Below are 14,667 nucleotides of genomic sequence, written 5' to 3'. Positions count from 1 at the left end.
ATATATTGACATAATGTTGACTCATTGTATTCTTTTCTCTTCTCCCCTCTCCCCTCTCCCCTTCTTTTCCTCTGCAGTACTGGGCATTGAATCCAGAGGTATTCTGTCACCAAACTACTACTCCCCAGCCCAGGCCCCCCAATCTTTTTTAAAGACTGTACTTTTTTCCCGCATTTTTTAATTGGTGCATTATAGTTATATGTAATGGTGAGATTTGTTGGTCAGCACATAATATAGCAATAAAATTTGGCCAATAACATTCCCCAGTATTTCCCCTTTTCCTCCCCTCCTTCCTTCCCCTGTTCCCTTTCCTTTACTATACTGATGATCTTCCTTCGATTTTCATAACCCCCTTACCCCCAACACCTTTCTTTTTCTTTCTTGTCTCTAGTTTCCACATGTGAGAGAAAACATGCAACCCTTTACCTTCTGAGTTTGACTTAATTCACTTACATACATATTGTCAAATTGTATCCATTTACCTGCAAATGATGTACTTTCATTTTTCTTTATGGCTGAATAAAACTGTTTGTATAGCACATTTTCTTTATCCATTCATCCACTGGTGGACACCAAGGCCCAACCCTTTTCATTTTTTATTGTGAGACAGTCTTGCTAGGTCACTGAGACTGACCTCGAACTTGCAATCCTCTACCTCAGCCTACTGAGTCACTCGGATCACCATGTCCGGCTTCATTTTTTTTTTTTCCTATTGTCTATTTTCTCCTTTATCATTATTTTCTGCTTTTTTCTACTTATTTTGAATAGTATTAATAGGAATACAGACATAGATAAGTGGTTCAGAATACAAAGTCCCAACATTGACCTCAGACAGGTCAGGTGGTTTTTGAGAATTATGCTGAAGCAACTTAAAGGGAAAGGATAGTCTTGTCAGTAAACAGTATAAGTAGATATCAACATTGGAAAACATGAATCTAAACTTTCACCTCACACTAAAAGCAAAATTTAAAAAAACAACCAAAAACAACAAACCTTCAAAATGAATAATAACTTTAAATGTAAAAACCCAAATTATAAAACTAATAGAAGAAAAAATTGGAAATCTGGAGAATAGTCAGAGCTGTTATTGGACATAAAAACACATAAACACTGATACATTGGACTTCATAAAAATGTAAAACTTATTTTTAAAATGCTGTTAAGAATACAACAAAAAGTAATCTGTAGTCTCAAAAAGTATTTGTAAAATTTACATCTGAAAATGACTTGTATCCACAGTATGCCAAGAACTATTACAAGTTTATGACAAATAATCTAATTTTTTAAAATTAGCAAAAAGATGATGAATAATTAGTAAAGATGGAACATCAGTCACCAATGAAATATGAATTAAATCATCATAAACTACTATTTCTCAGCTATTAACATGGCTAAAATTTTAAAAACCAAATATACTAAATGTTGGACAAGATTTAAAGCAAATGAAATTCATGTACCTTGCTAGTAGACATATGAAATGACACATCCCTGTAGGAATATAGTTATGTGTTATTATTTTATTTTATTTTTTTGTGGTGCTGGGAATTGAGCCCTGGGCCTTGCACATGCTAGGCAAGTGATCAACCACTGAGCTACACCCCCTTCCCCAGTTCTGTATTTTCTTACAAATTTAAATCTACATTTACCATATAATGCCATGATACCATGCAAATGAAAATATATGTCCACACAAAGACTTGTATAAGAGTATTTCTAACAGCTTTTTTTTTGCCACAGTAGCCCCAAACTGGAAGCTCCTCAGTGATCATCAATAGTGAATAGTTAAATAGATTGTGCTGTTCTTCTCAGCAGAAGTTCACTGGATTAGACAAAGGGGAATAGGAAAGAGTGGAATGAATTGGACATAACTTTCCTATGTTCATATATGAATATATATCCAATGAAACTCCACATCATGTACAACTGCAAGGATGGGATCCTAATTAGAATAAATTATACTCCTTCTGTGTATACTATGTCAAAATACACTCTACTGTCTTGTATATCTAAAAAGAACATATAAAAATATAAAAATATATATTAAATGATCCTAGAGGGGGAAAAAGTAAAGAACTACTGAGGCATGGAGCAGCATGAATGACTCATGAAAACCTAACTGAGTAAAAGAATTTAAACACGAGTCTATCCTGTGTGGTTCCATTCATGTAAAACTGTATAAAAAATAAAATCTAATTCATAATGACAAAATCAGATAAGTGGTAACCTGAGGTTGTAGATGGGAAGATTAACAAAGGTTGTTTACAGTATTAGCAATGCTTGATTGTAGTTGTAGTTATGCAAGTGTGTTGTTGAAATTTAGCTAATTTTACTTTTATCATGGGTATGTTATATGCAAATAATGCTTTAGTCTAAGTGGTCTCTTTTCCAGTGGTTATCAAACTGGCTGTACTTTAGAATCATGCTTACACTGAACCTTTTAAAATGCACATTTATCCACTTTATAATAGCCAAGGAATCAGTCACCATCTGTAGGCCTGCTGAGTTTTTGAGATGTTTCAGAGATGATTCTTATTTTCAGCTGGAGTTCAGAAATATTTTTTGATTGCATAACTTTTCATTCTTAGATTCCCAGAACCTAAAAGCCCAGAATCTTCTATGTACCAATGATCATACTTAGTTTTGAGAATGTTGAGCAAGAGAGACATGCTCTTTTACAATGTGCAGTCTGGTGGGAGGATAGATATTGATTAAATAATAATAGATATGTATCTTTAAACCTTAGCAGATGTTGAAGATGTCAAGTATAGAATATTATGATAGTACATGGTAAAAATTGAAAAGTATTTTCTCGGTCTTACTTCAGAGACGTACTTGAAAAAGTGCTTTTCTGAAAGCATTTGGTATTGCTTATATTGTATGATTATTCATTTGGATAAAATATTTTGCATGCGTACATCTCTTACCAAAGTACTTTTTCTCTCTCATTATTTGCCAGAATTTTGTATTATTTTAAAACATTAAGAAATCTTAAATATTTAACTTCAGTGATAAAACTTTGAAATATCATCAGCAAATATCTATACATATCTAAGTCTTAGTCTGTGATTATCATTCAGCTATGCACTATCCAACATTTTGTTACTAAAACAAAAACAACCATTTGAAAATGACAGTTTGTTCTAGTAGCATTGTTTTGGTAGTAGTGGAAGAGTTATTAATGTTGGTCAAACATGCGTGTTTCCTAAAATATGTTACACATAATACTAATTGTGTTTAATGTTACTGAAGAGTATTGGGATGGAAATTTTGGTCTCATGTAAGTTTAGGAAATGGAGGGTATAATAAAGTCAATAATGTTAAAGAATGTTTAATATGTCACATTTGAAATCTTTTTTTTTTTTTTTTTTTTTTTTTTTGGGTGCTAGGGATCGAACTCAGGGCCTTGTGCTTATAAGGCAAGCACTCTACCAACTGAGCTATCTCCCCAGCCCCTGAAATCTTTAATGTGACTCTCTTTGATCATGGAACCCTTTTTCCCTTGGCCTGTATTTTCATGAATATATATACCTAAGCAGATAGATAAATCTACAATAGCGTTTAACAAATCATAATGGCATATCTTAAAGATGCACAATAATATTTATGTAAAAACAGCTTAAGACATGGTATTGGATCTGTATTTATATATTGAACTTTTGGAAATGAGTTTATGCATAATGAAAAAAATCAATTCTCCATTCTTGCATCCTTAACTGCTAGAGAAGAGTGAAATTTATATTTCTCTTCTCTTTCAGAACAAAGTAGAAGAGATGATTTAGAAGCTTTAGGTCATATGTTCATGTATTTTCTGAGAGGCAGTCTTCCTTGGCAAGGCTTAAAGGTAATTGTTTTGTATTTCCTTATTAAATTTCATAAAATACTAATTATATATTAAGGTCTATTTTTCCAACATAATAATTTTAAAATTACCACATTCTCAGGATTCTTTTTTTTCATTTTAGGCTGACACATTAAAAGAGAGGTATCAGAAAATTGGAGATACAAAACGAGCTACACCAATAGAAGTATTATGTGAAAATTTTCCAGGTAAAAATAATGCCAATTGATAAATGTGTTTCTACACAGAAAACCATATTGTTAATTTTGACTGCTTAAGTTTATACATTTTTTTCATGCCTTAAAAAAGATGAGAAATTTGTGATTTAAAAGTTGTCAATAATTGATTCATAGGCCACAGGGACAGTTTGTGTATTTGCTTTTGCAAGATGATCTTAAAAGAAAATTTCTCCATTAATATTATTAACTAATGCCAGTTGAAGTAGTATTTTTTTAGTGGCATATTTTTATTAAGTTAAAAATACTTGCTAACTTATGCCAACTATAAAGTTTTAGTGTACGCTGTTAGTTGCATAGTTATGTCAGATTCAAAACTGTAGTTTCAGAGTAGGACTTGGTTTAGTTTTCAAAGTACAGTAAAACCTTACGGACTTTACTAGCTTTAGGCTAATTTTATATTGGAGAGCTATATATATTTATGCAAATACTGTTTTTCCTGGTAGATTTATGTCAATTCCAATTAAACCAACAAAAATTTAAAGTTTCAAATCAGCTAAGAAATGAGAATAATTTATTAATAATGTATTAAAATACCTACTGTGATTTGTGCAACAATATTAAAAGAATTGAATTTGAAGATACAGGACTAAGTTCCTGTCTCACTTCAGTATTAATTGGTTCTGTACAATGCTGGCATTATTGTGATAATATCAGTATAATTTGAGCCTTTTCTTATGCTTGTTTATAATTCATTGTCAGCAAACTTTAATTATGTTTTTCTTTCTTGCTCTAACCTCTAGAAATGGAAAATTAAATAAACATTGGTTGAAAGTACTAGCAGTTTAGGTGTAGGCAGATTGGCTGGCTGTCATAAAATTCACAATGGAAAATGGAGGTACTGAAGTAGTTAAGCTAAGTGATTAGTCTGAAAGTGGAATAGTGAGAGTCACTCTGTGATGAAAATCAGTGGGCACCACTATTGTTGCCTGTTCAGCTGTGTACCACTCTTTTCCTGACTACTATGAATTGTAGCAGAAAAGCAGCTAGGTCTCCGTGTCAGAGGTAGGAGAAAATTTATATCCCTCGAGCTCTTCCTATAGTCACTTTCTATTTGCTGAGGTGTAATACTTTTTTTTTTTTTTTTTTTTTAAACTAATTACTCACCATTTTGCCTGTTGCTTTGTATGTCTCCCTTCCCACTTCTTTTCCTCTTGGAAAATATGACATGACCTTTAAAAAAATATTTACCTGATACATTTGGAATTTTTATTGATTTGCAGAGATTTGTATATTATTGAATAATCGTTGCTTGTCTGACCAGAAATTAAGTGAAGACTTACACTCTCCTCTTGTATTTTATTTCTGAGGTGTGTTTTAGCCTTTTAGGAATTTGAATTTCCTATTGGTCAATTTGTGTATGTCACTGATTCTAAAGGAAATCCAGCAGTCTAGTACAAATGCTTACATATAAATCAGTTCCCACCAGTGTTTTAAATATTTAAATTTATGCTCTGAGTATGATGCTTTATGATTCATAATTATGCATTATTAAGCTGCTAATTTAACATGTATGGTTTAAGATTTCTATTAAAAATATTATAAAAGTGGAACTTATAGTCTGCTAATGAAATGAAGCAAAAATAGTGCTAAATTAAACTTCTCACTTGTCTTTTGTCCTTATTGCCTTTCTTACACTTTTTTCTCCCCTTTTTTTGTTGTCATCAAACTCAGAAAATTTTAAATTGAAATATAATTTTGCTCATTTTCATGTTTTCATGATACAGGGTTCTTGTAAACATTTAAAATAATCTTATTATTAAAGATTATATAGAAATGTCAGAATACTTTTTTTTTTCTTTTCTAGAAGAAATGGCAACATATCTTCGTTATGTAAGAAGGCTAGATTTTTTTGAAAAGCCAGATTATGACTACCTGAGAAAGCTTTTTACTGACTTGTTTGATCGAAAAGGATATATGTTTGATTATGAATATGACTGGATTGGTAAACAGTTGGTGAGTATGCTATATAGGAAAACATTATTTATAGTATTTATTTTCTTTTTAACAGCAGTGCAAATCCTTCAGTTGAAAAGAGTTGAGAACAGGTAATTTTTTAAGAGGATTCATTTTGTTTCCCATTTGGGGACATTTCTTCTGGTGACATTACATTGTTATTCCTTATATTTTCTAGAAGTTCTACATTTGGACTGCCTGCTTTTTAGAATGATGAGTTAGTTTGAACTTTTCATCCCTATTTGGTTCTTAATATAAAGTCTACGTTTTTGTTTTTGTTTTCGCTTTTTCCTTTAATAGTATTGGGGATTGAACCCAGAGGCACTTTATCACTGAGCTATATCCCCAGCTCTTTTTAATTTTTATTTGGAGACAACTTCTGGCTCAGTGGCTCAAGTAGGTCTTGAACTTGCCAGGGCTGGCCTCAAATTTGTGATCCTCCTGCCTTAGCCTTCTGAGTTGCTGGAATTATGCCATATTCCATTAGGCATATGCCACTGCTGCTGGCTTCAGGTATACATTTTTGGTATGACATATTTTCGTGGGTTAGCTTACTGTGTAATACTTTGAAATTTAAGAATTTTTGTAAGTCTCATCTCTAAGTCAAACATTGAAAGTAAGTGATTTTGTTAATTTTATTTAAAAAAACTTATTCCTTTAATTTTATTAAAATAGTTTATTCTATTTTTACTTTAAAGATAAATATATTTTCATTTTTGCTATACAAATGTAACCTAAAAGTAATGACAGCATTGAAGGTCTTTTGTGGATATAAAAATAAATATTTAAAAAAGTATTTAAATGTTTCAAAAACTTTTAAAGTAATAGTTATGTTTTCTTTGCTTTTTTCCTTGACCCTTTTAAGTGGCTAAAGAAAGGATTTTAAATAAGATTTCTAAAGTAGAATATATCAATACCACTTGTTATTATATTGTAGCCTACTCCAGTGGGAGCAGTTCAGCAAGATCCTGCTCTATCATCAAACAGAGAAGCACATCAACACAGAGATAAGATGCAACAATCCAAAAATCAGGTTTGATGCCCTTTTTAGATATATTTATCTTAATTTGTTTCAACATTGAAATGCATACCTTTTTCTTCAATAGATAATACATTATACATACAAATATTAAGGGTTGATAAATTATTTCTCCTAGTTTTCAGTATTAATTTAATAATATTATAATGTTTAATTGTAAATTCCTGATTAGTGGTATAAATTAATATAATTTTGAGCCATATTTGATATTTTATTAGTATAGAAGTATTTTGATATCATACTGGAATGAGTTATAATACCACTTGATCTAACTGTAGTCTTGTTTAGTTCAATAAATTATTCACTGAGTTTCTGCTGTTTAAAGCATTTTTTGCTTATTTATTTAGAAATGCAGAGATAAAACAGTATAATTTATAAGAAATTGTGTACTATAATGCACCAATAAAAATATGGAAAAAATTCTAAATTATTTAAAAAACGGTGTTGTAATGAGTGACTAAGAGCAGTATTTAGTTCAGAGCTCAGTCTCTGGTATCAGACCAAAATGGATGTGACTTGACCCTGGGAAAATTAATTAATCTCTGAAATCTTCATTATCTTCCTCTATAAAATGGAAGTAATGATTGTTAATTCCTAGCATATAATGCGCTTTCAGTAAATCTCCACCTTTGTGACTGGTATTACTTTTATCATGATTATTGCAATAAATGCACAAATAACTACATTTCAAAGAAGAATATTTTATATTGTGTGAAATCTATTAACAAAGTGCCATGGAGAGGTATATGAATATGTGAGAATCTCGTGAAGATTTTTATGGAGAATGTGGCTTTTGAGAAGGACCTAAAAATGAATGGAATTGTTAAAGGCAAATAATGGAAGGGAATAAAGGCATTTTGAGGCAAGATAACAGTTAAGCAAAAAGCAGAGGTTTAAAAATATGGAATTATAGAATTTGGGGAATAGCAAATAATCCAGTTTTTTTAAAACACATTTTTAGTTATAAATGGACACAATACCTTTATTTTTATGAGGTGCTGAAGATCGAACCCAGTGCCCCACATAGGCAAGCACTCTACCACTGAGCTACAACCCCAGCCCCCAAACAGTACAGTTCAGAGCAGGGAATAAGTTTAAGACAAGGCATGGAGTATTGATTGAGAATGAGGAATTTATATTTCTCGGTAAAGGGAATGGAAAGCTGTTGAAATTTTTGAGCAGTGTTTTCATTTATCTATCTTTGCTGTCTTGGCTTAAAAGTTTTGCTCTCACCTTGAGTTAAGGAGGATTTATAAACTTTTAGTTACAGACCTTTTTGGAGAAAGACAATGTGTTGTTGTTTTTCACTTTTACATCTTTTATCCCATCAAGTTCAAGTGATGGTTAAAATGACATGATAATTAAAGGACAGTAACTTTTATTAAAAACTACATAGCAAAATAAAATGCTGTATTTTAGGGGGTGTTTAACAAATTTAAAAGGTAAGTTTTCAAATTTTGACATAGAAGAATTGGTACAATAAAAATTGTCCCATATAAACCAATTCAAGTATAGATTTTAATTAGTTGATAACCTGAGTGCTCTTATGACATGCTGAATATAGAAAAAAAATGACTCAGAAGTTGAGGCTTAAGCATTTATGTTTTCTAAACTGTAGTTCATTTCTTGAGTGTACTTGAAAGAAGATCAATAATAAATTATTCTCTAAACTTCTACGTATTTCAGACATGTCTTATTTGTTAGATTGTAAGCTCACTGAGGGTGGGAACTATATTTTATATGTGCAGTCCTCATTGCACTAAATGTAGGGAGGTTTTATATATATATATATAAAATGCAGATTATGTATATGAATTTTCAGTAAATCTTTAGGATAGGCTTATATGCTGAATTTGAGATCTGAATATACAGAATCTCATTATAGAATATTTGTATATCTAGAAAAAACTTCTTAAAAATCTGTACATCAATAAATATTTAAAAGTCTTATGAGAAACCCACAATTCACAATCCCAGAGGAGAAAAAAGTTAATTCTTTCAAATGACTGAAACCTTTTATCCTCAGATAAATTATTGATAACCTGGAATCAGTTGTTGAAGTTAAGGGATTTTACAATTGTATGTAAAATGTCAGGTACATGTAGTTGTTTATTCTGAGTAAAGTGTGTGTAACTTTTTACTATATTTTTAGAGAATTTTGTGACCCCAGAATGTTGCCTGTTACCGTAGATATTTGTCTCAATTTTAACATCATTTTCATTTTTTCATATTGTTTAGATTTGACTTCATCTAATTTGTTTCAGTGTAAAATTTAAATCTGTTTAATTCTTGTTATGAATTTAGAGTTGGTTAAATGAAAGGATACTATAGAACCATCATAATTGTTTTGATGACATACTTAATGCCACAGAGTATATAATTTTGTATTATATAATTTAATTTAGGACTGTGCGTGCCAGCACATTTATTTATTCATGTCTAATACTTGAATTTAACATCTGTCCCCCAAAATGGTAGCTTTGGCCACCCTTTCACTTGGGCTTCTTCTAGCTTGTTATACTTGGTACTTCATAGCAAGATTCTGTTGATTTTGGGTGGAAAAAAAGTGCACAGAAGACTTTAGAATATATGTAATTGTGGTAAGGAGCTAGATAGATTTTTTGAAAAAGCAGTGGGCACTGAGTTGGAATCCCTGATGTTCCCCTTGCTAGTTTTGTGACCTTCTCAAAGTGTTCAGTGTTTCAACGTCTTCATCTGTAAAATGGGGATGGTGATATCCATCTCAAAATGTGATGGCACATACAAAGTAACTAATGCAGAACCAAATATGTAAGGACTAAAATATTGTAGTCTTGTCCCTCCTAATTTCTAGCACTGTTTAATATTTTCCTGAAATATAGAAGTTGACCCCTTTTAAGACATTACCTACTACTAGCAGGTTGTTACTAGTCTGTGGTTATTGGCATATAGATTTGCCAGGGGATCTAAAAAGATTAAGAATTTTGGGCCTGTTTCACAGAAGTAGGCTCTTTGATCTGAACCATATTAGAAAAGATAAGATGAAAAAAGCAAATGGATTCATATATGTAGATTTGTCACTTTAAAAAAAAGTGTTTTGTTATAGTCTCATAGTATTTTATATAGTTCTCCTCATTTTTTAAATAACTTTTCTGTTTTTTCTTGTCATCCATACAATCAGAAACAGAATACTGAGCAACAAGAAAAATTTTTCCAAGACTTCAATTACACTTTTTTAAAAAAAATTATTTTTTAGTTGTAGGTGGACACAATACTTTTATTTTTATGTGGTGCTGAGGATTGAACCCAGTGTCTCACGCATTCTAGGCAAGTGTTCTACCACTGAGCCACAACTGCAGCCCCCAATTACAGTTTTTTTTTTTTTTTTAAATTTTTTTGCAGTGCTGGGGATTGAACCCAGGGCCTTGTGCTTTCGAGACCAGCACTCTACCAACTGAACTATATCCCCAGCCCCCCAAATACAGTTTTTAAGAACTATTTTTTACATTGTTAAAAATAACTCCTCATGCTGGGTACAGTGATGCATTCCTATAATCCCAGCCGCTCAGGAGGCTGAGGCAGGAGGATCGTGAGTTCAAAGCCAGCCTCAGCAAAAGTGAGGTGCTAAGCAACTCAGTGAGACCCTGTCCCTAAATAAAATACAAAATAGGGCTGGTGATGTGGCTCAGTGGTCAGGTACCCCTGAATTCAATCCCTGGTCTGCCCCACCCCGCCAAAAAAAAAAAAAAAAAACCTCCTCATGAGAAAACCAGTATGGACTTATACCATAAGAAAGTATACTGGATGGCCTTTTGTTGCACTCCTAATTTATTTGGAATGCTTTCTCGGGCATGCTGATTTTACATCCTTGGTTGTTAAACTTTATTTATAAAGTTAGAGGAGTCTTTGACACCAAAGTCCTCTGACTTCTAAAATGTTATGGTTCTATTTTATTTTTATTGTTGATCATTACACAATTTAGCAATTTAGTTAAAATCTCTCCACATTCCATGTGCAAAGGTAACTGCACTTGATTCAAAATAGTAAGGGTATTTTGAATTTCCTTTTGTACATTTGCTTTATATATTATGAGGATGAGATGTTTAACATATTGGGTTTTTCTTCTTCCATGCATGCCACATGCATTAAATAAATGGCAGTCGGCAGACCACAGGGCAGCTTGGGACTCCCAGCAGGCAAATCCCCACCATTTGAGAGCTCACCTTGCAGCAGACAGACATGGTGGCTCGGTACAGGTATTTTCTGATTTTTGCATGAGTGATTATTCCCCAAATTTATACAACTAACCCTTTTTTGGAACTTGTGGCATGATTTCATATCCTAATGGGAAGCTTGTTGCTGAATTCTATTAATAATTCTTTTCTTTTGTTATTTAACCAAAAAGAATAGAAACAACAAATTAACACAGTGTGGAAAGACCACCAGGGATACTAAGATTTTTGCCTTTGTTCATTTTTTGCAAGTATATGCAATAATGTTTAAGTCATACTCATAACAGATTAGAAAAATGAACTATATTTCTTGAAATGTGTTATACTTGATTTTTCAGTAATCTAATTCTTATTGTTTTAAGTGATAAAACATTTTTATACCTTTCCCTTTCATTTGCCTCCTTCAGACTTAATTTTTAGATATCTAACTTTTTAAAATCCTTATATTCAGAATATACATTGTGATTAATTGGTCAAATAAACATGACCCTGATTTTTATAATGGGGCATATTGTTTGTATTTAGAAAAAATAATTTTCATGAAAATTCTTATTCAATAAATTGTGTGGATTTTTACACAAATTTAAAGTAGCTCTTTATTTAAGATTTGTTCCTTTTCTCTTTTTTTTTTTTTTTTTTATACAATTAGGGACAGCTGCTGTAGTCTGCCCTCCCATGACCTCTAAATTTTAATCATTTGTGTATATTTTAGAAATAGGAAAAGATGATGGAATATGTCTTTTAAAATGTTGTTTTAAGGTATTCTAAATGCTGGCTTAAAGAATATTGAAACAACAATTGTTAATTCATTTTAGAATCTTTTTTTATTGACATATTTCTACTTAAATAATTTTCCGTTGTATTTTGTCAATTTTGCATTTTTCTTAATATATATTTAATCAGTTGAATCTATACTCCAAATTTTATTCTTTACTTAAATTCTGAAATCATTTAATGATTAAATCTTACAAGCACTCATGTTTTAGAGCTAATTTTAGAGGTCATTTAAATAATGTAACCAACTATTTTTATAGCATTTTTGTAGTGTAGCATATAGAATTTTCATAAGTAGAAGTATTTGAATACTTTTATAAGTCTGGCCTGAAAGACTCAGATAAGCATGCCTGAATTGTAAAACTTTTTAACATCCTCAGTTCATATCATTGGAAAAGTGAATTGAGCAAATTGTGTTTAATTATGTAACAAAAACTGCATCCAGTATGTCTCTATATGTGTTTACATGTTTCTGAGTTTCTATGTATGCATTATAGCAAGTTTTATTCATTGTTCAGGAGAATCTGCAACAATTAGGGCACTGTTAGAAATCTTTTCTGCTGCTTCTGTGCTGTTACCACAAATTTATTTTCTTAGTCTCTTCTTATTCTTATATGATTCCCAAAGATGGCTCATTGTATTGCTTTGGATTGTCTAAGGGTGAATGAGTTTGATTATTGGCTCAGTACTTCCTGTTCTGTTTTTTCCCCATGTTTTCACACAGCTATATGTACTTTTCTTGTTTCTCCTCATTTCCCTCTAAAACTTATCTGTCTATAGAGATTCCATCTGACCTCATCCTAATATTCAACAACTAATCAATTTACTTACTAGAATTATAGTAATACACAAAATATATAGATAAAACAAGAAATTATATTCTATTTTCATTGACTTCATGAATATATTTTATATTAAACTTGCCCTAATAATGGACATTAAAGAAGTTAATAAAAATTTACCAACACCCTAAGTAGGATAATGCTTAAGTGTTATTCCAGTGCAAAAATACTGAATTCATTTTTTAATTTATATCCTTCATATTTTTAGAATTATTTAGAGTGTTATAATATGATACTTGTATACTTGGACTAGTAAAATTATAAATTAAAACTAATAAGAGGGAAAAAGTACTTAAAATGTAAGCTAATATGATTGTTACAGTTGAATACTATAGGTGGTCATGAATGAAGGCAGAAAGGGAGATAATGTCTTCTGTCACTCTGTCTACTAAAGGGAAGAGATAAAAATTTTTATTTTTGGGAATCAAATCCAAGGCTTTTGCACATGCTAGGCAAACACTCTACCACTGAACTTCACTTCCCAGACCCCACAGTACTTTTTACTAGTAAAAAAGTATGAAAGCAATTCGCTTTGAGATTTTTCATGGTCATCAAGAATTGATTTTTCTAGAACTACAGTGGCTTTATATGACAATTAAAAAAGTATTCTCAGTAAATACTAAAGGCATACCATATATTTTCTCAAAGTCATTTCAATAAAAAGTAGGTGACTACTCAGTAACAAAATGTGATAATAGATTCAAGATACTCAGAAGCAGTATTAGCAATTAGAAATGAAATGAGCCATTCTGAGTCTGTGGCTTTCCTCTCTCATCACTACACTTTATTCCATAGGACTGATCATTGTCAGTGCCACAATGTAAAGTATTTCAGGCTGTTCAGAGCTAAATCTGAACAGGCTATTCAGGCTGTTCAGGGTGTTCAGGGTGAAATCTCTCACAATTTTTGACCTACCAAAAGATCTGCAGGTATTTGTTATTTCAGATGTGTTTCAATAGAAACTAAGGAGCAGAGTCTAAACTTGAAATCCCTGCCTTTCCAGAATTATATAACAGACCAGGCATGCAAGTTACCATGTTGATGGCACTGGTTAAAAGCACAGTGACTGGAGTCAGATTTGGTTCAAATTCTCTGTCTCAAATTATCAGTAAAAGGAGGATGTTTATTAATATATCTACATCTACCTCATGGTTTTATTGTTAAAATGTAATTTAAAAAAGTATTTAGCATGGAGGCTGGGACTTAGTAGTAGATAAATAGAATCTTTTGTTTTTATAAAGTAAGAAATGCCTTTCTGGGAGGTGAAGTATAGAGAGGCTTAGCCAAATGGAATTTTTTAAATTGTTTTCTTAGTGAAATCATATTAATTCACAGTTGTAACTTTGAAATGTACCTACTAAAGAGACTAAGAATAATATTCAAATATCTAAAGATTTTATTTTGAATCTATTCGTGGTCTATGTGTGTTTTAGAAAACCCCTAGCAAAATCAATTGATTATGCCATCTGTGTTCCCCCTTAGAATCATTGGTAATGAGTATGACTGAGAAACAGACTCGTCACATTCAGTTTTTTTATCCTTATTCATAAAAAATCTCTATAAATGATTACTAGGTGCTAGGCACTGCTCTAGGCTCTTTCATGAAAGGAAGAACACAAAGATACAATACCTATCTCCATGGAGGTTTGAGTCAGTAGAGGAGGGTAATAAAAGGGTTGTGTAATAAGTAGAGATGGCACAAAGTGCTAGAAACATATATAGGAAAAGCACCTAACCTGCATTTAGTGGGTCAAAATTTCCCAGAAAAAGT

General features: G+C 31.5%; 1 protein-coding gene across 10 annotated transcripts in view; it reads left to right on the top strand.

Annotated features, from left to right (window-relative positions):
• The window catches only part of Csnk1g3 (casein kinase 1 gamma 3), a 102,222-nt gene that overhangs the window by 68,142 nt on the left and 19,413 nt on the right, over window positions 1–14,667 (top strand). For 4 of the 10 annotated variants that reach the window (XM_047555072.1, XM_047555069.1, XM_047555078.1 and 1 more), the window contains 5 exons: window positions 3,756–3,841; window positions 3,963–4,047; window positions 5,882–6,030; window positions 6,968–7,063; window positions 11,209–11,304. In XM_047555072.1, coding sequence (XP_047411028.1) covers window positions 3,756–3,841; window positions 3,963–4,047; window positions 5,882–6,030; window positions 6,968–7,063; window positions 11,209–11,304 — 512 coding nt within the window. The remainder of the gene's footprint in view (window positions 1–3,755; window positions 3,842–3,962; window positions 4,048–5,881; window positions 6,031–6,967; window positions 7,064–11,208; window positions 11,305–14,667) is intronic. The other 6 variants (XM_047555073.1, XM_047555071.1, XM_047555077.1 and 3 more) reach the window with 4 other exon arrangements.

The sequence above is a fragment of the Sciurus carolinensis genome, chromosome 6, assembly GCF_902686445.1.
Source record: "Sciurus carolinensis chromosome 6, mSciCar1.2, whole genome shotgun sequence".
NCBI lineage: Eukaryota > Metazoa > Chordata > Mammalia > Rodentia > Sciuridae > Sciurus > Sciurus carolinensis.
Note: the sequence above shows the minus strand (reverse complement) of the source record. Positions and strands in the feature narration are given on the sequence as shown.